Source organism: Amphiura filiformis, chromosome 6 (assembly GCF_039555335.1).
Source record: "Amphiura filiformis chromosome 6, Afil_fr2py, whole genome shotgun sequence".
NCBI classification, from domain to species: domain Eukaryota; kingdom Metazoa; phylum Echinodermata; class Ophiuroidea; order Amphilepidida; family Amphiuridae; genus Amphiura; species Amphiura filiformis.
Window position 1 is genome coordinate 59,987,654 of NC_092633.1, and position 22,033 is coordinate 60,009,686.

Genomic DNA, 22,033 nt, shown 5'->3' on the forward strand with positions numbered 1-22,033 from the left:
TTATATAAATACATTCCTTGTGTACTTATTTATTTATTTATTTATTTATTTATTTATTTATTGTGTGGATGGGTCTGAGAAAGTCATTTGGAAACAAAAGAAATTTTGAACAAGAAAATATTATTTAAAACAATGAAAACAATTCTTGTCAATTCTCTGTTTCTGAAAATGTCAAGCGGATGCTGATATTCTTAGGAAGGAATGATGGTATTAAACTAAACTCTATTTACATTGTATCGATGAAACCAGTCGAAATTAGAACGAAATCCATAATTTTATGTCATTGTTTGGGAAAAAATAATGCTCAGAATAATGTTATGCACAACGTAATCGGGCATCAGCTTCGCCTAATTTCGTGCAACAAAAACTGGTGGACCATAGACATGATAGACCCTACCCAATAACCGGAACGGTATATAACAATTGAAATGGCAATACAGATTGGTGCAGATTTTTTTTGTGCTAAACTCGATAGGGTCCATGCCCTAAGTTGAGAATGGACCGTCCCACTCGATTTGTGAAAAGGTCGCGAACCCTTTTGGTGGACCCAAGTAACTGCCTAAAATGAGGCAAAATTGAAAAGAAGTGGGGTTTTAAATTGAACTTTGGAATTTGAAAAGTATAAATCACGTTGGGTCTAAGGCTGTGCTAACACTTTTATTTGACGAATTTGACCACAACTTTTTATTTTTTCAAATATCTAAAAAAATACAAAAATCTAAGCTAATTGAACAGACAGTAGTCGAAGATAGAAATCCAGTAAAAAAGGTTGCAAAGATGTGAAGGGTCTGTAATTGCCGTGACGGACCCAGGTCTGTAACACCCGCAAATGTTAAATACTTCATTAGGCAATAGAACCAAATTAGTTTGATCTTTCGATTGACCATCAATGCTTGATTAATCCTTATTATTTATTAAATCAATTAAATGGGCATTTCGTGATCCACAGCCTCATCCCCCCACTTTTCTCAAAAAAAGTAGAGATTTTTATATCACTGGAAACCTCTGGCTACATAATGTTTATGTACAAAATATTTCTTGCAGATTAATTCTTTTAGCAAAGATATCGTGAAATTTGAATTTCGTTCTGGTGCACCAGAACGAAATTACAACGCATTGTCTATGGAGCAGTGTAATACACATAATCATGCATAACTCGCGAACGCAAAATCGGAATCAACTGAAATTTTGGGAATAGGTTTTTTCGTGGATATCTAATGAAAATGACATAAATAAAGGATGCTAGGATCACGAAATACTCCTTTAATTGACTATTGTGAAAAGATATGAACGTGCATTTAATGATATTAACCAATACAAACTTACCACTAAATTCTGATTTATTTGTTGATAGTTCTTTGTTAACAAGCATTGATCCTTTGATCAAACGAAATTGGTTGTGATGGTACCTTACAAAAACAATTTGAGGCTTGAAGTGGAAAGATTTGCTATTTTGGGGCCAAGAACTGCTGCAAAGCAAAGTAGTGAGAAGTAAAATGACAAGTAAACTATTTTAGAACTTTTTATATATTTTTTTATTTGAATTGAATATCATAACATGATGAACCATTACAGAATGCGGATGCTTAATAGCATTTGTTTCATTTAAAGAAACATAAAATATTGTTGTCTGTCAGTGTAAGAATTTCATATAACCATTTTGGTATTTTTGCAGGAGAATCAATTTTATGTTCTACACAGGCTTTAAATAATAGTCAAATAAAAACCAACATGATAAGAGCAGAAAGGAGAAAATGTTTTATTTTAATTTGCAAATTTATGTAAATTTCTATAAATAATTTGAAAAAAAAACTAAATTCAGTGTTAAAGAAACTGTTTATGTATCACCCACTTAATGAAAGAAATTTGTATACACCATTGAAACTTGTTATTAGTTTTTTCTGCAAAAAACTAGACAGTGATGAAAAATTGTTAATATTAACAACATTATAAATATCCTGAGCAAGAACTTTAACTCCAAACTTCAATCAGAATGCCATATATTATAACCATTGCAAGAAAGTTGTATGTATCCTAGGTATGCAGTTATGGTTCATACGACTTTCTTTCACATGCCCAACATTATGCAACTGAAAACAAATGAAACTTTTTTCAGAGTTCTTGGGAATGGACACACAGATTGGTATATCCAATCTCAATTAACCGACCCTAATGGGACCACGCATTGGGCAGATACTTGCAAAATCCGGATAAGCAAATCATGTGTAATCCTGCACTAAAATTGTAGATATCATGCATACGGGGCAAGAATGCTGAAAAGATAGTAACTGGGTGAAGCAGTATTGTAGTGCTTCACAGCACCAAAATAAGGTCTTGTAATATTGAAAAATTTACTTTTACTTAATAGAAAACATTCATTTGGATAAATGAGATATCTGTATACAAACACGCAGGAAAGTGGGATTGTACAAGATTTTACAGAAATCAATGTATATAAAACACCAAAACCCAAAGTTAATATATTACTTATATTATCAAAATACACAAAATGCTCATTTTCATATTGTATCAATTTTATTGTTGTAAGTCAATGAAAGAAAGCAATAAAACCTCTTCCAAATAGATTGGAACCAAATATGTAATTGACAGGAACCAAATATTATCTCTGTAGAATCAACATATCAAAGTTCATCTCAGCAACATGATATAGTATTTTACAAAAGTTTTGAAAATGACATTCTATCACATTTTGCATCTGAACTCTACATTAGATCCCCAACATCAAATTTATTGTTTCACCTTCATTTCCTTGTTTGGCTATTCCAATTAGAAAAAAAACCATACACACAGTATGGAAGACATGTCCTTAAATTTCCTCAGAGGGTGTGAATGGTTGATTCCCTGAGTGGGATATTAAGGTCATGTCTTCCATCATAGGGGTGTATGGACTGAACTGGAATAGCCCAATCATTCTCTGGTTATGCGCTGAACTATCAACTACTTCGTAAATTTCAGCAATTATTGTAGAATACATTAATTACTGTCAAACTTCAATTCCATACACTTTTAATTCTACACATGAACTACATACCTGAATATCTTAAAATCATTATCAACTTCCACCAAAAATTGCATGATTTTTATGACTGATGACAAAAGGTAATAGGAAATAGACAATAGAAACACAATATATTAGACCCATCTCAAAGTGAGCGATCTTGTTGGCCTGGGTAACATAATACAACACTTTGAAGTATGTTTAAAGCTAATAATATCACTTATGTTTGTTTATAAGCAGGTTTTGGCCAACAATTGAACCCTGTTGGCATATTACACAGAGTGCACTTCATTTCTTAATTCAATATTTTATTATTTAAATAATGAACCATTGATTGATTGATATACCTCTTCTGTTCAAGAAACCATGGATTGCATCAAATAATTTAGGTACGTTTTTTTTTATTTGGGAGGTATTGTAGTTTCAGTTTTCAATCGGTTTCATGCGTGTGGGTCACTGGGTCTTAGGGAATACACCTTTCTCCTCCTCCAATTTTGCACAACATGATGACATGAGTATTCATTCAATTCCAGGGTTTCTAATTAGGCCTTGACCTCAAACAATGTCCTATACCTCGATGTTTAAGCAACATGGTGAGACAAATGAAATTCTGAAGCCGAGTAACACAACAAGCAACAACAATTTAATGGTCAACACACAACTATACTTAAGTAGAGCCTGTATTTATGTGTCAATGAATATTTACCCGTCTTTTTCCTCAAAATGCAACAAGTATTATTATTCATTTACAATCATGCATGTACCTGGAAAACATATCTCTAACATCGAGTGAACAATGCCAAATAGGATTATATTATATTTGACATGATCAAGAGGAATGAGTCGCATGTCGACCCTGGTCGAAAACGAGTTTTTCACATGTTTCTAAAGAGGACATTTAGGGCTTTCAGAGACTGAAAACCCCATGTTGATACCTTTCTTTGCAAAGTTACATCAATTTATCAATCGCTGAAAACAATATAAAACAAAAGAATTTTAACACTTTCTTTGTTAATATCTCGAAATCAATATTAGCGACATCCGACTCATTTCCCTTGATCGTGTCACATATTGTATAATATCTCTTACACATCAGGGCTCCTGTGGAACATGGTTGTTGCTGATCATGGTGCCCAAGACATTCCATAAACCATTTAACATCAAACAGACATTTGCTCTTAAGAAATGCCTCACCTATTCATTCTACAACATAAACCATCAAAACCAGGATCAGCCCCTGGGGTTTTGTACAAGTAAAGCTTCCATTAATATTACCATTTTCAAAAGTTAGTGAACAATGGCTGGGGAAATCCATAACCCAGATGCATTTTGAAGAACAAATATCCCCTGGCTTAAGATTTCCTAGAATTTTAAAACACTAGCCTGTCCACTTTAAAGTACGAAGTAAAGTGTGCAGTAATTTACGCAGATTCTGCGTGCCATAATGTCAAATGGAATTAACACACTGCTAGGCGCACACAAATTCATGAGCATCTTTATACGCGACGCATGACTATATGCTTACTCACAATGTGCGTACCTTACTTCGTACTTCAAAGTTTTAAACAGGCTTTTTTTTCTGACTGTTTGTAAAGGGTGAGGGAGCTGTATGTTGATATTTTGCAGTATATTTTGTTGCTGTTGTTGTTGTTGTATTGAAACTTAATTTAGGCCAGGGGCACTTAATACAGGCCATCCTGCCTTCTGAATACATGTACCTCCTCATTCAATGTTTGTGTTTGTTGTCTTGCTGTTGTATTTTATCGTAAACCAGAGGTCCTGGGTTCAATTCCCGGGCGGGATCACTTTTCCTATTTCCTCCTTTAATCATTGCTCGACGGCGAAACTGATAAAATTGCATCATAGTTTGCTTATTCCCGTCGAAAAAAGCTGCTGTTTTTCATGTTGTATTTTATTATTGAATGAAATCCGCCATTAATTAACAACAAGAGAGAGTGAACAATCAAAACTAGCTAAAATTCTCCATTGTATAACACAAACCTGTGCTACTGGGTGCAGCTCATGTAATGTCAAACCCCTTCCGATTCCAAATTTCTCTCAATTCATACTGGTTTGCTTAAAGGGTAATAAGTCTAACATAATATTCATGTGGGGTTACTCATTACAAAAAGCTAGCTGCATCAGCTATAATTATAAATAATCAAATACATACATTACATAATTATGCAACATTTCATTACTCTCCTTCTTAAGGGAGCACACACATTATTAAGTCCTCTTGGTTATTAGGTGACCAAAAAAAACCACCCTGTTTTATGGGCCACACTGAACCATATTTTCCATTTTTTTTATTTTTTTTTATTTTTTATTTGCTGTATATGCATGTAAAATCAGCTGGATTTTTTTTGGATTTTTTTTTGGACAAAAGTGGAATGAGTTTGATGCAAATTGTTGTATGTATGAAAAATCAGCTGTTGGAGCAAAAGGTAGATTATGACCAAAAAAACATGTGCAAAACAAATATTGCAAAAAACCAGTAATTTATTAACAGATTTTGGTGATTTTTAGAGCGATTTTAATTGCTAAAAAGAACAAAAAACACCAGAAAACAACGCCCAACCATCCAACCCTACTTGAAAGGTCTGTCCGCCCATAAAACAGGGTTCGGTTTTTTCGTCTCCTTATATGTATAACAAGAGTTGACTACAGAATATTTTCAAAAATCAATATCACTTGATATTTTGGAACTTATCACTATAATCTGATTACATTACTAAACTTAGCTAATACAAATGTCACCAAATATGTCTGAAGTTATCTACCTGGTCAAGTTATACAGAACAGGTTATACAAGGACTAAAAATACATAGGTGCTACGGTCAATTAGCCCCCACCTCCCCAGATTTCACAAAATAGCTAAGCTCACGTGAAAAATAATTCTCAATTGCAAAAAGTACACACAAGGGCTACTTTTTGTAGAATATACTCAATATAGCTCAGTAAAAATGTATTTTGAGTCCTTTGTTATATATAGTGCACATGCACTATATAACTCTAAATGTGTGCAGATTTGAAAATCAACTATTACTAGTGAAGAAATATTTTACAATTAAGTATGAAAATACAAAGAAATACTTATTAAAAATTTTAAAAAAAACACAAATAACTTTCTCTTCCATGCTGCATAACTTCATGTACATAATGTTATGTATGTGTATATTTCATAGCATATTTTATTAAATATTAGTTTCACTGCTGCATCTTATTTTCAGACATTAACAGAATACAAAATACTTTTCAACCAATAAATCTGTACTATGTGGTATCATCATTACCATTAAAACTCACAGCTGCAGAAGGTGAGGATTACATAATCTAATCTGCACTGGAGATACATGGTTTACTAAACAAGTTATTACTACAAAGAAAACAAATTTAGGACACGTTTATTTTTGAGCTTTTCACATTTCAAGCCGCTCCTGTAAAAATAACAAACACAAATATATTCCTTCTGTGTACAGGTCAATGTAAGGAAGCGTGGCATTGCAAATTTTAAAATAAGTGAAACAGTTAAAGTTAAAGCCATAACATTTGCTGAGGAGGACACCCTCAATATTTTTCAAAATTCTGTTCTTCACACAATTGTAATATACTTTATTTTCTAACATATCCCGCAAAAATCAAGACTTTAGGTGCTGTAGTTTTGTCAAAATCTGTGATTTTGAAAAAAGTGCAGGAACCATCATTTAATTGTTACGATAAAAATATTAATCAAACGCGTATGTGATGTTTATAACAAATCAGTACGTACATGGTATGCCCGACAGAGTGATCGCATTGGCGACATCACAGCTGGTAGTAAATACCAACTAAGTACACAACTTAAGGGTGTGCTTCACAAAGAATTATGACATGCAGAACCTAATTAATGAGGATATTGTACACCTTTTGAACATTGTATCAATAAATCCCTGTGGGCCCAAAATTAAAAAAGAAAACATGTACACTCACACACAAAAAACCAAAGACAGTCACACTAAACAAACAAACAAAAATAAAAACACGTAAAACATGATTATGTCCTTTAGGCTTTAAGATTATGCAATTACTTTCGGTGTCCAAAATGCTTAAGGCAAGACCAGACTAAGAACATTCTTTATATTTAGTTTCTGAATATATTCATTCCGTACAGCTTCATTTGAAATCTGAAATTATGTTTCCAATTTTGATGGTGCACAATAAACAAAGTTACCACACGTACACTTATTACACTGTATGTCGGCAAACATGCATATTGCTTAAAAAAAGTGACCATGAATGATACAGTCAGTAACTATATTATATTGACAGAGATGAACTGACTAATGGGTTATGCCAGTAGAAATCCACACACCCTCTTTGGAAGACATGACCTTAATCTTCCACACAGGGGGTGTAGATTTCAAGTATTCAGATAACTCAATTTAAAATACATACTCCCTGTGTGAACAATTAAGGTCAATTCTTCCATACAGGGTGCATGGATTTCAAATGGAATAGCCCAACATGACAGCTAGCAAACTGATGCTCTATAAAGTTCGCAGGAAGCAAGTTTTTTTTTTATCACAAAACAGTGAAATATTGAAGCATAAGTAAAAATTTCAGTGATACAATTTGATCTAATCAAACCAAAGTCTCAAATTTTGAAAATTGACATTGACATACTTGGCATACTTGGTTACAAAGTTATGAAGTTTTATAAGCCCATTTTCTTATCTTTTTTATAGTATTTTTGCTCCTAATATTTGCCTATATCACAATTTCATTATTGCCCACTTTGGTCTATTTGAATCGGATCATGTCACAAACATACACCAGCATAAATGATTATTCACTCTTGTTTTCCTCCTTTATTGTTTGACCACTTTGCGATGCTTGAGAAACAGGTTGCTGCTGAGGAACTGGTTGCTGCTGCTGCTGCTGTTGCTGCTGCTGTTGTTGCTGCTGCTGTTGTTGCTGCTGCTGTTGTTGTTGCTGCTGTTGTTGTTGCTGCTGTTGCTGTAAAACCTGCTGCTGCTGAAGTTGTAACTGCTGCTGCTGAGCTTGAACATATTGCTGCTGTTGTGCTTGTGATACCTGCTGTAGATGAGCCTGGGACACCTCTACTTGATGCGGTTGAGAGATCTGTTGCTGTTGTAGCTGTTGCTGGTGAATCTGAAGCTGCTGCTGATATTGCAGCTGCTGAGCAGCTGTCAACTGCTGTTGGTCATTAATACCTCGGGGTCTCTGTAGAATAGAACACAAAATTTGATGAAATACATCCATAGACATAATAAGATAGATTTTGATCTTTTGCTTGGTACAGTACTTGCCATAGAATTACTAAATTGGTTCAGGACCATCCATTCTGATCAAGTTTAATTAAAGCTTGATGAAAACTCACAAAACCATATGGAAGTAGTAAACCAACGAGAATTCTGGAGAATTTCATATTTTCCCACAAGTAAAATACATAAGCCTACAATCAAGTGCAAATTTGCTGGGACACTTTCATAGTTCAATGACCCTCCCTCACCTTATTCAATGTTGTATACCAAACGCCTCATTTTTAAATGGCCTATATTTTTCTCCAACATTGGTTAGTGGGGAGGGAGGATTCGAAATAGGTTGGAAACTATACAAATAAAATATCACATGGTGAACTTCATATGACCGGTTTTATTGAACAGAGGGCTGAAATATGAACAAGTGTCCCAGGGAAATTTGCACTTGATTGTATTGAAGAAGACAAAAATAATCTATTACTTTCAGTAAAATTACCATAACTCGCAAGCGTTGTTCGATTGACATGATTTTTCACTAATTTAAAACAAATAACATTAGCATATTTTGGTTACTTTAATTGTCATTTTTGTCAAACTAAATATTTTAGGTATCAAAACGCTGTAATATATGCATTATTTAAGGCATATTTGACACATGATTGCTATTATAAGCGCATTATCTCAAAATTCACTTTTAAAACAATTTAAAACTAATCAAAATTAAATCATATTGGAAATATAGAGTACAATCAGTTAAAAATACCTACTGAAATAACAAAAAAATCATAAAACAAAACAATTGTTTCCCTTTAGTTCATTGATAAATGTAAATTGGCAACATAAAGGAAAAAGAAAAAAAAAAGAAAGAAAGAAAGAAAGAAAGAAAGAAAAGAAAGAAAAAGAAAGAAAGACAAAAAGAATAAAAAAAGAAAGAAAGAAAAACAGCATTACATGGATTCGAACTCGAGATCTCGAATGCGAGAAGCAAAGCCAGTAACTATATGCCACCGGGAGACTGATGACAATAGCACTCGATTTCAGCGTATTTAATCCTATCATTGCAATGCTACTGTATTGTGTTATCAAGCTTCGATCCAATGAAATCATTCATTAAAACTCATGTTTTGGTCGTATTCAGCATTTATCTAACGTATATTTTGAATATACACGGTCACATTATACATACCTTCCTAACTTTGATATGTTTATTGGTAATTATTCCTCCATTTAAGCCAAATGAGCACGGTCTACCATAATGTTAAATAAATATATATTACTTTTTAAGTTATATTATTCTGGTAGACCGTTATTGCGTCATTAATTCTTGTTATCCTTGTTATAAATAAATTCGCATGAATAACAACAGCTCAACCATAGTGTAGTGGTTTGCTTACTGCCTTCTGATCATGAGGGCTACGGTTCAAGCTCATTGTCGCCGATATGTTTACTTTTAAATCCTGCTCTTTATCTCTTTTTATTTTATTTTTGAATACCAATAATAAGCACATTTAAAATGTGTAATTGTATATAATTGTATATACACTTTTTGGCATGGCATTGTTACGTTGAATTAGCGTATCTGTGATGGGTAGTTGAAGGTCTATATTAAAGAGTTTAACGTGCATTCCGATAATAGCATTTGAAATAGGGTAATGAGTTTGAAAGATCAATGATGAGACAAACATCATGATTCTGTTCTATTTATTTCTATATTTTCTTAATTTCTTATTTGGTTTGCTTTTATTATGTTTGTAAATTCTACCAAAGGAGAATTTATATGTCCACTCTAATATAAGCAATCAATGTGTCAAATATTCCTTGAAAAATGCATGCATTGCAGGGTTAGATATTCAAAAAATGTTTATTTCAATAAATTTTTTAAAATTGGCTAATCATGTAATGCATAATGAAATTATCTTGACATCACTGAAAAAATTATGAAAATCGAGCAATGCGTTCGAGAGTTATGGCGATTTTATTGATATTAATAGATTATTTTTCGCATCCCTATACAATCAAGTGCAAATTTGCTGGGACACTTTCATAGTTCAATGACCCTCCCGCACCCTTATTCAATGTTGTATACCAAACGCCTCATTTTTTAAATGGCCTATATTTTTGCTCCAACATTGGTTAGTGGGGAGGGAGGATTCGAAATAGGTTGGAAACTATACAAATAAAATATCACATGGTGAACTTCATATGACCGGTTTTATTGAACAGAGGGCGAAATATGAACAAGTGTCCCAGGGAAATTTGCACTTGATTGTAGGTTATGTTAGCTAGCAAGGAATTATCAGTCATTAAAGTCTGTGTTTTCTTTTCCTTTGAGCACACTTTGAACATCCATCTGTAAGGAGGCGGACACAAACAGCTCCAGCAAAGGAGAAAAATACTGCAAGTCCTTCATAACACAGCATATCATCACAACTGACTGTTTGTGAATGTTGGTCAGCTTCAGGAATTAGTTTTTCTGAGAATTACTTTAATTCCTTCAGTTCCATTATGCAATACAAACCATGAAATGTTTGTTTGTTTGTTGCTCCCTAAACACTCACCTCAGGTGGGGGCTCAATAGGTATAGGATTTGCCTGCCTTTTAGGCGGTGGCCTTTTAATTCCTAGCTGCTGCTCAGGGGAGTAGTATGTTATGCCTCCATAGGTCTGTGATGTGCCTGATGGAGGTGCAGGATGCCCCGCAGCTTGTGGAGGAGGCAGGTTTGGTGGTGGCACTGGTATTGTAGGTGGGGGTTGGCCTGGTATAGCTGGACCTGCTTGCACTGGAATTGTTGTCGGGCCAGACATAGTCTAATGAAAACAAAAGAAACAAAAACATAAATTGTTATGATGTGGTCCCTGTAGAAGTACTATATTGCATGTACCCCATCCATAAGGTTACTTCTAACAATGCAAATCTAAACATTACAACCTTGGAAAATAAAGATAAACAGTAAAATGTAGTCCATTGCTGCTTAAATGAATTTCATGCAAGTCCACATTTCATTTTTGCCAAAACATTTGTTTGAATAACATACACCTTTCTTTAAAACAAAATAGTAAAATCTCTCTTATTATTATGATGGTTTTTACAATTTTAGGTTAACAGGGGTGGTGCATAGGCTTAATAATGAACTATTTTGTATTTCCATATCATATTCTTAATTTCTTGTTTTGCTTGAAGAGAAACTGGTGTTTTTACAAAAGTTTGACAATTCTTATAAAGCCTTGTATTAAATAATCAATCCCACATGATATCTGGTAATGATAACCACTTACAGATACAGGTTGAGCTGGATAATGCTGTAACGGTACAGGCCCTCCTATCTGAAAGTGTGGTCCTGGTGGCTGGGCATAGTTGACAACTCCACCTGCTACAAATGGTGGTGGAGGGAAGGGAGGACGTGGAGGGGGAGGCTGTTGTGTTGGTAGATTGGCAGGGGGATGCATTAATGGTGGCGGGGGATTGTTGACCATGTGCGTAGGTGATGGATGCGGTATTCCTTCAGAAAAAAAAAAAAAAAAAGAATTAGACTTCATGTTATCTTTAAATTCAAATCATAAGATATTATATGCTGCATGATCAAGAGATACATTTTGCTCTTCTTTATAATATTTGAAAATGAATGACAACAAGCAGAGGCCATAGCATACGTAATCATCTCACCTAGTAGCCAAAAGAGTATCGTCCACACTGAGGTATTCCAAAGTTGAATTGCAGTGGGTAAAATAAGGCAACTGAAGTGGTTCAGCATACATCAATTCAATTTTTGATTCTACTATTCATTGAAAATTTTGATTTTTCTCCCACTAGGCTAAAACAGTATGTCTCAAAGCTGCCGCACGCATTTGCCATGCACATTTGTCTCAGAGAAATATTGTATTAAAATAATTTGTTGGAAAAATTGTGTAACTGTCACTATAAATTAGTGAAACACAAAATGTGTTTTAGAATGTATGTTTTGAAAGTTCAAAGCATTTTATTTTTTTAGGGTGGTGAAAAAAAGAGGGAAAGATGCATTTTGCATTGGATTTTAAAATCTTCACAAACTTTGAGACATGCTTTTGTTGCTTTATCCATCATATGAATACCTGGATGTATCGGCACATCTGTCCTAACCATCATCCCCTGATGAATCACTGCCTGTGCATCACTATGAACCAGTGGGTGTCGCTGCAATCCAGGTGGTAATCCTTCACTTGTTACCACAGGTGGGGGCACCACAGTGCGTATATGAGGCACTGATGTTTCCACCGGAGAAGAATGTCTAGGTCTAGGTACTGCTACTGGTGGTGGTGGGGCCTGGGATTGTATGGCTGGTTGTGGGGGTGGCACTGTCATAGTACCATGGGGTGGGGTGCTGGGTACTGTGTGGGGTGGGGTGGAAACCATGTTGCGTGGCGGGGGAGGCCCAGATATAGTTGCTGGTGGCGTACTGCCTGGATGATAAATGTGACCCTGTTGACCTGTAATAGCAACATAAAACGAGAGTCAATCAATTCAAAACCTTGTAACTAAGACGGCATCTGGTAATCAACCATTGAATCAGACATTTAGGTACGGAAGATACAAAATGCACTGGGAGAAGTGTTAACACCATAGCGATATATTATACAATTCTCTAAATATCAGATGTCCTCTGGTCTTGCCTGCCATGGGAAGACTAAGCAAGCAATCAGTCTCCTAACAGTCACTTCTCAAGAGGATGATGGTGAAATTCCCTTTCCAATTCTTATATCTCAAACAAGCTCAATTTAAATCATTCTATTGAAAGCTCTCCTAAACACTCTTGAGAGCGTGTGTTCCATATCTTGTCTGCAATTTTCAACAGTAAACAACCTGTCCAACAGTTACAGATTGCATGTTATTAGTGATGGCTTCAAAACCCAACACACGTACATGTTCAAAGCCTGAAAATGACAAAAATATGGGAACTCGCCTGGGGAATAGACTACAAGTATCATCCCAATACAAATATTTTTTGCTCTCCTCAGCAAAAATATCACTCAATTCCAGAAAAAAAGAACCAAATAGGTAGAAGAATGTTCAAAAAAATAAATAAATAAATAAGTAGAATTTTTTTTTTTTTATATATGGTCCCAGATCTGTATTTCTTGATATCGAGGGTCATTCAAAAAGTTCTACCTGTTGGGTCATAACTTTTGTTTTGTTAAAGGTAGGTACTTGAAAATGTGCATACAAATAGTTCGTAATGTCACCTACAGGTAGTGAAAAAATCATGTCAAGACCATTTTCAGATTTTTGTAGGTGACCTGAAAAACACAGTAAGATATGGTACATCGGAAACGGTGATACATCTTTGGATATTGCACTTGAAAACATGCGTGCAGCCAATGTACGAACTTCCCTCTTTATACAAAAAATCATATTAGTAACAATATAAATTTTGAATGAATATACACCTTACAGTCCAAAACATCATCTGTGACTGAAAAAGTACAATTTTGATGGACAGAAATTACCCAGAATTCCAATTTTGGAGGGATATCTTGTAACATCTCAGGTAATGATAATCAGCATAGTGTCCATCCCTACAGCGTGACTTTTCTAGCTGCGTTTTTAGATAAAGCACTTGTAAAAGTTAAAGCTACTATAACACATTTTTCAGTCAAAGAAGTAAATTTAATTCCCTTTGTGATTTATTGTGGTATTTTATTCCAAAGAAAGCGATATAATGCCACCATTTTACACCTTGTTTTATTAGAGACAGTATCTTCATAAACCGTGTTTGTGGTCATCTATACTAACTTTATTATACTGACTATTTGCTCTATTAGTTTTGTGCATATTAATGTCTATCATTTTCAGTTTGTGGCAATCTTTTAACCAGTACATATAATTTTATGATTATTCTTGTGTTTTCTACAGTTTTTACTGTATAACATGACCAAATGGAATAATTATGGGATCGTCAACACACTGTACTTGAGACGCCTTTGTAAATATTGTACATATTTTGACCGTTTCCGGTGAACCATATCTTACTGTGGTTTTCAGGTCATCAACAAAAATCTGAAAATGGTCTTGACATGATTTTTTCACTACCTGTAGGTGACATTACGAACTATTTGTATGCACATTTTCAAGTACCTGCCTTTAACAAAACAAATGTTATGACCCAACAGGTAGAACTTTTTGAATGACCCTCGTATCTTGAAAAGTTACATCTCTGCTAACTAATCGCTGATCGACCACCGACAGGATGATTGTTCACTGTTCAGAATAGAAATTAGAATGCGGTTAAACCACCCTTTCTGCTAGGGCGCCGGCGGTTGGGTTTTGAAGCCATCATTTACACAAGGTAGGTTATAAACACACATGGCTGGGCAAATAAAATAACATTTTCTTTGCACCCACAAAATAGTGATAAAATCCTCTACCGAGTTCATAAGCATTCATGACATACTATATGTGTTACCTTGTTCATAATACTTTGGCACTGCTTGATCTCCAGGTGGCCTCTGTGGTGCTGCATCACCAGCTGAACGCTGTCTTTGAGATGAGTAACGCTTGGTTCTTGCAGCCTGCTGTGGAAAAACAAATTAAGAGTATACACTTCAAATAGTAGTTCTCTCTTTCAAATCATGTCATATGGATTTAAAGTGTCTTATTCAGTCTGTTTAACACATGCTTTGAGATTTTTAATGTCCGATAATTTTAAAAGTATGTATATGCACATATACTTGATATTATTGTATTGACTTATTTTTTACATTTGAGCTATTCGTACAAAGTTGACTTAGTGTTTCACTTTTGTCTTGGATCACTAATAGAACCTTTTACTAAGTATCTTACCTCTCTCTTGTCCATCAATGCATCACCTCCAGCACTTGGCAATTGTGCAACTGCTGCTATAACTAACAAATAAATTAAAACAGAAAGAATTTTTCATTACAGTCATAATACGATTTCAGTCAAATTTTAATTTTGTTAAATTCTTTGCTATGAACAAGATCGTAGGAGATTGTGAGTACCAGGTAGATTTCACCTCTCTTGCAAATGTTGACTTGATTTCCTTTTCATTGATTTGATCATCTAATACAATATGGGTGATACCATTAGCTTTTATAGTAGAGTAGCACAATGAGTTTGAATCATGTACAATATTTTCTTACGTGTGTATCTCTACCATTCCCATTCTATTGGTCAAATAGCTGTATTTGACCAATAGAATTAGTGCACAAATAGTTTCCTTGGAAATTCTGTCTGGAACCCTCTTATAGCGGACCCTTTATATGTAATATCCCTTAACAAGAGGTTATAGTATTTCTATGAGTACGCCATCAGTTATCGGTGCAGCTGGTACCTATTTGAATGGTCTAGCTTTCGTCACATGTGTCTCTGACTTCATCATAGTAATGAAATCAGAGACACATGCTACGAAAGCTCGACCACTCAAACAGTGACCGAATGCACCACTGGTACTGTGATAATCGATGGCATAACCTTAGAAATAACTTATTATGAATTCCCATATCCCTGAACAACTTACTATCTGATGGTTGCGGCAGTATCACATCCTTCCTTTCCATCTTCAGTCTTAATGCTTCCTCCTCCGTCATAAACTGTGCTTTCCTCTCACTACCTTGAACGGTAATCTTCAAGGCCTGAATCTGCCTCTCAAGGCTGTCATCAGACAATGCCACCCCAGCGACATTTTGTTCCTCCTGCGTTGCCGGAAGACTCTCCTGCTTGACAGATCGCTGATGTCTTTCTCTTGAATAAGATTTTGTCTCTCTAGGTTTGCTTGGTTCCACTTTTGGTTCCACTTCAACGTTGGGAATAGTCCTACTTTCAATGACTAAATCTTGAGGGACAGTGTACACTTCAGAAACTGTTTCTTCACTAGTTTCTTTTTTTACTACAACAATATCATCATCAGCAGTTGACCAACTCCCTTGTTGCTGTTGCTGATATCCTAAATCTTGCTGATAACTACTAGGTAACACTTCATTCTGAGCTTGCTGGCTTCCCCTCTGCTGTTCCCAGTAACTATCTCTTTGTTCCTCCGACCTATTTCTATTATTATAATTCTGCCTATTCCGTCCATACCCTCTTGTGGGTCTGTCCCTATAATCACTTCTATTGTCCCTGTTGTCCTGCCTTCTTGCATATTCATGTCCATTATATTCTTGTTCATTTTCATGCTCATTATATGCTTCATTGTCATTTCTGTTATAGTTCCTTCTATTGCTCCATTCTGTTCTGTGAGGTCTGTCTGGATCCTGTGGTTCATTCCATCTGCCTCTCCCTCGTGACCTTCGTGGTCCACCTCCTCGTTGTTCCCGTGGTGGTGCATTGTCATCTCTACCAATAAAATCACTCAGTGTAGGTCTGTCTTTCCTGCTTCCATATCTGCCATCTCCACCTCTGTACAATAACAAAATCACACATTCAGTGAATTAATATGGTTATGTTGTATTTAGGTTCATCTGGATTGTCCCATCAAACTGAATTAATCTGGGTTTGATAATGTGTGGCAGATTCATAAGCACCAAGTCAAATTAAATTGAAAATTGAGGTGTTATTGTTAAATATTATGCTCAATGCTAAGTCGTTCAATGCTGAATACCCTGTATGTCTAGCATTGAGGGATAGTACATTAATTAAGAATAACATCTTGTTTGTGAACTATTTATTGCATGCCATATCTCTCTGTTTGAAGAACATCTTGTGCAAATTGTATGAAAAAGAAAATGCTCCTTTTTTTCTACAAGTTAACCCTTTCACCGAATGAAATAAGAGGATATACTGCCCTCAATGACCACTCTCTTTCCATAGAGTTCATGTAAACCCGAACGTAAACACCATTTTATAAAAATGCCCATTGTTTTTCACAAAAATTGCACATTATGATTTCCAAACAAAGACATATATGTCATGCAATAGTTTTAAATGTAAAGTGTTTAACGTTTAGCGTAAAATTTACGCTTTGAATTATAAAATGTCGCAAGTAAACATTTCTGACAAAGTGACATTGGTCATGTATAGCAAAACTCCTGCATGATCAACTTCAATCGAAGAAAGACCCACTGGTCTTGTATAATATTTTATATTTTAGTCAATCACAGCAGACATATTTAATAAATTTAATCTCAACATGAATTTATACCCACCTTCCCCTGTAGCCCCTTCCTCTGCCTCTAGGGGGCGCACTATCTCGCCTGATATCATGCCCATACATGGCCGCCAGTTCTTCTCTCGGTTTAGGTGCCTGTTCTGCTTCAATGTACTTGTCATGACCCCATTTCTGGCCGTCATCTTGCCAGAGCCTCTTCTCTCGCCTGGGCCTAGAATATCAGAGTTGACAAATGAAATATCTTTTAATATACAAAGGCTAGTTAGTTATGTATTTTTTTCGCATTGATATGAAAAGTATATTGTGGCTTCACAATATTTACTTCATATGTAACAAGTTTATGAATAAACTTTAAACTACAACCATGGCCAAAATGTGTTGGGACACTTATGGAAAACGTACACTATAGTATGACCTTATTTCCGTTATTATTAACGTGATAAAGTGGAGGTTTCTTTGGTGTCAAGCCTAAACACTTTCCTAACACCCCAACCCTCCCCTTCCCCACCAATCAATGTTGGGTGCCACAAGGCTCGTGTGACCAAAAAGTCGAATTCAACATTGATCGGGGAGTGGGGGCTTATTTACATTACCCTATCAAACCGTCCCAACACTTATGGCCAGCATTGTCTCTAAGGTACAAAAAATCTAATTTTAAAATGTGTGTTTTGGCCCATATCTCCTCAACCATAGCTTGGATTTTCATCAAATTTTACATGAAACGGAGAAACTATTTATCTTTTCACTTATATAAAAAATATTGCATTTTCCTCATGTGATTTAGGGATACGGTCACGTTTTATACCCAATATCATGTATTTTACAGTGCGTTCTGAACATTATTAGCCTATGCCAACTACGTATTTTGCTTAAAATGACGTTTTATTTTGAAAGAGTAGTGATTTAATCACCAGAAATACATGATATTTGTTGACAGGAATTGATTGAAGTCTTTTAAAAGAGTGATTTTGGGAAAAAATACTTAAAATTAAAAAAAAGCTAATTTTAGAAGAAAAAAACAAAACTTTAATCATTTTCATCGTTTGCATCAAAAAGCGTATGTGGTATTTGCAAGCAGTATATCGTGTAAATATAATCATAGTCGGCAGGAGTAGGCTTAAATTACATTTTATGACTGAAATTTATTAAAGAGCTTTCAAAGAAACTTATAGTAAGTATAGAAAGTAAAATATAGGTAGACATACAGAAAAAAAGAAGGACGGACATTGGCAAAAATTAATAGAACGACGAATATAATATATTGAAGGATATTGTAAAATAATAACAAAAAAGAAAAGAAAAAGAAATCTAAATAAATTCAAGCTAAAGAATTTTAATATAATATCCACTTTCTTTTTCTTTGGCAAATATATCGTATCCTTTTTTCCCACAAATCATTTTACCTCGGACCAAACTGAAATATAATGGAGCACAAATGTCTAGCCAACACCTGCTGTATATAAATATCAGCTCTACACGATATACAGTGCCAAAAAAAAATGTGATTTTTTGACATGTTTTTCATTAACTGAATATTTATATATAGCAGGTGTTGGCTGACATTTGCTCCACATTTAGTTCAGTTTTGTCGGGATAAATGACTACAGGGACAAAATGCAATGGATACGGTATCTGCCGTCAGGCAAAGTGGACACGGGTTTTAATATGAATATTACTTTATATTTCTTTTTACAAGCGTTTTCGATTTTTTTTGTTATTATTTTACAATATCCCATCATATCATATTCTGCTTTCTATTAATTTTTGCCAATGTCCGTACTTCTTTTTTTCTGTATTTTGTTGCTTCATTTGTGGTAGACTGCGGTCAATTGGGAAAACAAGTGTGCATGGGTTCGATTCCTTTATTTGTTTTTTGATCACGAGATGTTGTGATAACTTTTATTTTCTTCTATAGCTGTAATGTAACATTTTAATTGGTGGAAACAATCATTTTCCATTTTAAAACCCAAGTTTTTGACAGTTAAAGTGACGAATAGTGAACTTAGACAGGGCCAAAATATCGTTTTAAGACATTTTAAGTGACCAGTCCCTAAATTTCAAATGTAGCCATCCAAAAAAATTTTGGTAAAGCCACATGATAAGATCTCTAACTGCTCCAAATTTGGTGTCAATATCATATTTACTTTTTGAGTTATAAGCAAAAACTGAAATTAGATGATTTTTTTCAACTTTTCAAATACAACCATGGCCAAAATGTGTTGGGACACTTATGGAAAACGCATACACTATAGTATGACCTTATTTCGTTATTATTAGCATTGATAAAGTGGAGGTTTCTTTGGTGTCAAGCCTAAACACTTTCCTAACACCCCAACCCTCCCCTTCCCCACCAATCAATGTTGGGTGCCACAAGGCTCGTGTGACCAAAAAGTCGAATTCAACATTGATCGGGGAGTGGGGGCTTATTTACATTACCCTATCAAACCGTCCCAACACTTATGGCCAGCATTGTCTCTAAGGTACAAAAAATCTAATTTTAAAATGTGTGTTTTGGCCCATATCTCCTCAACCATAGCTTGGATTTTCATCAAATTTTACATGAAAACGGAGAAACTATTTATCTTTTCACTTATATAAAAATTATTGCATTTTCCTCATGTGATTTAGGGATACGGTCACGTTTTATACGCATAATATCATGTATTTTACAGTGCGTTCTGAACATTATTAGCCTATGCCAACTACGTATTTTTCGTAAAATGACGTTTTATTTTGAAAGAGTAGTGATTTAATCACCAGAAATACATGATATTTGTTGACAGGAATTGATTGAAGTCTTTTAAAAGAGTGATTTTGGGAAAAAATACTTAAAATTAAAAAAAAGCTAATATTTAGAAGAAAAAAAACAAAACTTTAATCATTTTCATCGTTTGCATCAAAAACGTATGTGGTATTTGCAACGAGTATATCGTGTAAATATAATCATAGTCGGCAGGAGTAGGCTTAAATTACATTTTATGACTGAAATTTATTAAAGCGCTTTCAAAGAAACTTATAGTAAGTATAGAAAGTAAAATATAGGAAGACATACAGAAAAAAAGAAGGACGGACATTGGCAAAAATTAATAGAACGACGAATATAATATGATGAAGGATATTGTAAAATAATAACAAAAAAGAAAAGAAAAAAAAATCTAAATAAATTCAGGGGCTCGAACCCGTGTCCACGGCGCCAGTGGCAGATGCCGTATCCATTGCGCCACAGAGCTGTGTAACTTCAACAGGCTTAAACTATAATATAATGCTATTCAACATGCATGTATATAAATATCGCTCTACACACGATATACAGTGAAAAAATAAATTTTCACGGCATTTGTTTCATTAACTGAATATTTATCATATAGCAGGTGTTAAAAGCTGATTTGTTTGACATTTAGTTCAGTTTTGAGAGGGATATTTAATACATGCATCAGGAAAAGGATTATATTACAGTCTTTAAAGTAAAGTAATACAGCTCTGTGGTGCAATGGATATGGATTGCATTTGCCACAGGCACAGTGGACACGGGTTCGAGCCCTGAATTTATTTATATATCTTTTTCGTTTCTTTTTTTTTGTTATTATTTTACAATATCCTTCATCATATCATATTCGCTGCTCTATTAATTTTGCCAATGTCCTGATTCTTCTTTTTTTCTGTATTTTGTTGCTTCATTTGTGGTAGACTGCGGTCAATTGGGAAAACAAGTGTGCATGGGTTCGATTCCTTTATTTGTTTTTTGATCACGAGATGTTGTGATAACTTTTATTTTCTTCTATAGCTGTAATGTAACATTTTAATTGGTGGAAACAATCATTTTCCATTTTAAAACCCAAGTTTTTGACAGTTAAAGTGACGAATAGTGAACTTAGACAGGGCCAAAATATCGTTTTAAGACATTTTAAGTGACCAGTCCCTAAATTTCAAATGTAGCCATCCAAAAATTTTGGTAAAGCCACATGATAAGATCTCTAACTGCTCCAAATTTGGTGTCAATATCATATTTACTTTTTGAGTTATAAGCAAAAAACTGAAATTAGATGATTTTTTTCAACTTTTCAAATACAACCATGGCCAAAATGTGTTGGGACACTTATGGAAAACGTACACTATAGTATGACCTTATTTCCGTTATTATTAACGTGATAAAGTGGAGGTTTCTTTGGTGTCAAGCCTAAACACTTTCCTAACACCCCAACCCCCCCCCTTCCCCACCAATCAATGTTGGGTGCCACAAGGCTCGTGTGACCAAAAAAGTCGAATTCAACATTGATCGGGGGAGTGGGGGGGCTTATTTACATTACCCTATCAAACCGTCCCAACACTTATGGCCAGCATTGTAGTATTTCAGTCACAACAGATCATAATCAAGTTACTTGGTTAGAGAATCTGTCAATCATCACAATAGAGAAGAATAAAAGAGTGAAGACTTCAAGATGGAAAATGCAATTAGGCATTTTTCAAAATTTCTGAGTTTAAGGCCACCAACATCTGCCCTATCATGCTAGTTTTAAATTAACTTTACTTTAAGAATGACAAGGTAAATTTCTAAAACTATAATAAACAGGCATGAAAACTAGACTTGAAACGCGGAAAATAGAAACGCAGAAATAGGAGGAAATGCTGATAATTTTCATAAAAGTAACTTAT

General features: G+C 34.7%; 1 protein-coding gene across 2 annotated transcripts in view; it reads right to left on the reverse strand.

Annotated features, from left to right (window-relative positions):
• Nucleotides 1–1,774: 1,774 nt before the first annotated feature.
• LOC140155736 (uncharacterized) overlaps nucleotides 1,775–22,033 on the reverse strand; it is a 30,263-nt gene continuing 10,004 nt past the window's right edge. Inside the window, exons 5-12 of one of the 2 annotated variants that reach the window (XM_072178680.1) lie at nucleotides 17,418–17,591; nucleotides 15,794–16,671; nucleotides 15,097–15,158; nucleotides 14,720–14,825; nucleotides 12,372–12,746; nucleotides 11,559–11,782; nucleotides 10,842–11,090; nucleotides 1,775–8,245 (exon numbers count right to left, since the gene is read on the reverse strand). In XM_072178680.1, the coding sequence (XP_072034781.1) occupies nucleotides 7,847–8,245; nucleotides 10,842–11,090; nucleotides 11,559–11,782; nucleotides 12,372–12,746; nucleotides 14,720–14,825; nucleotides 15,097–15,158; nucleotides 15,794–16,671; nucleotides 17,418–17,591 (2,467 nt within the window). In that variant the 3' untranslated portion in view covers nucleotides 1,775–7,846. Of the gene's footprint in view, nucleotides 8,246–10,841; nucleotides 11,091–11,558; nucleotides 11,783–12,371; nucleotides 12,747–14,719; nucleotides 14,829–15,096; nucleotides 15,159–15,793; nucleotides 16,672–17,417; nucleotides 17,592–22,033 lie in introns of both variants that reach the window. The other variant, XM_072178679.1, reaches the window with a different exon arrangement.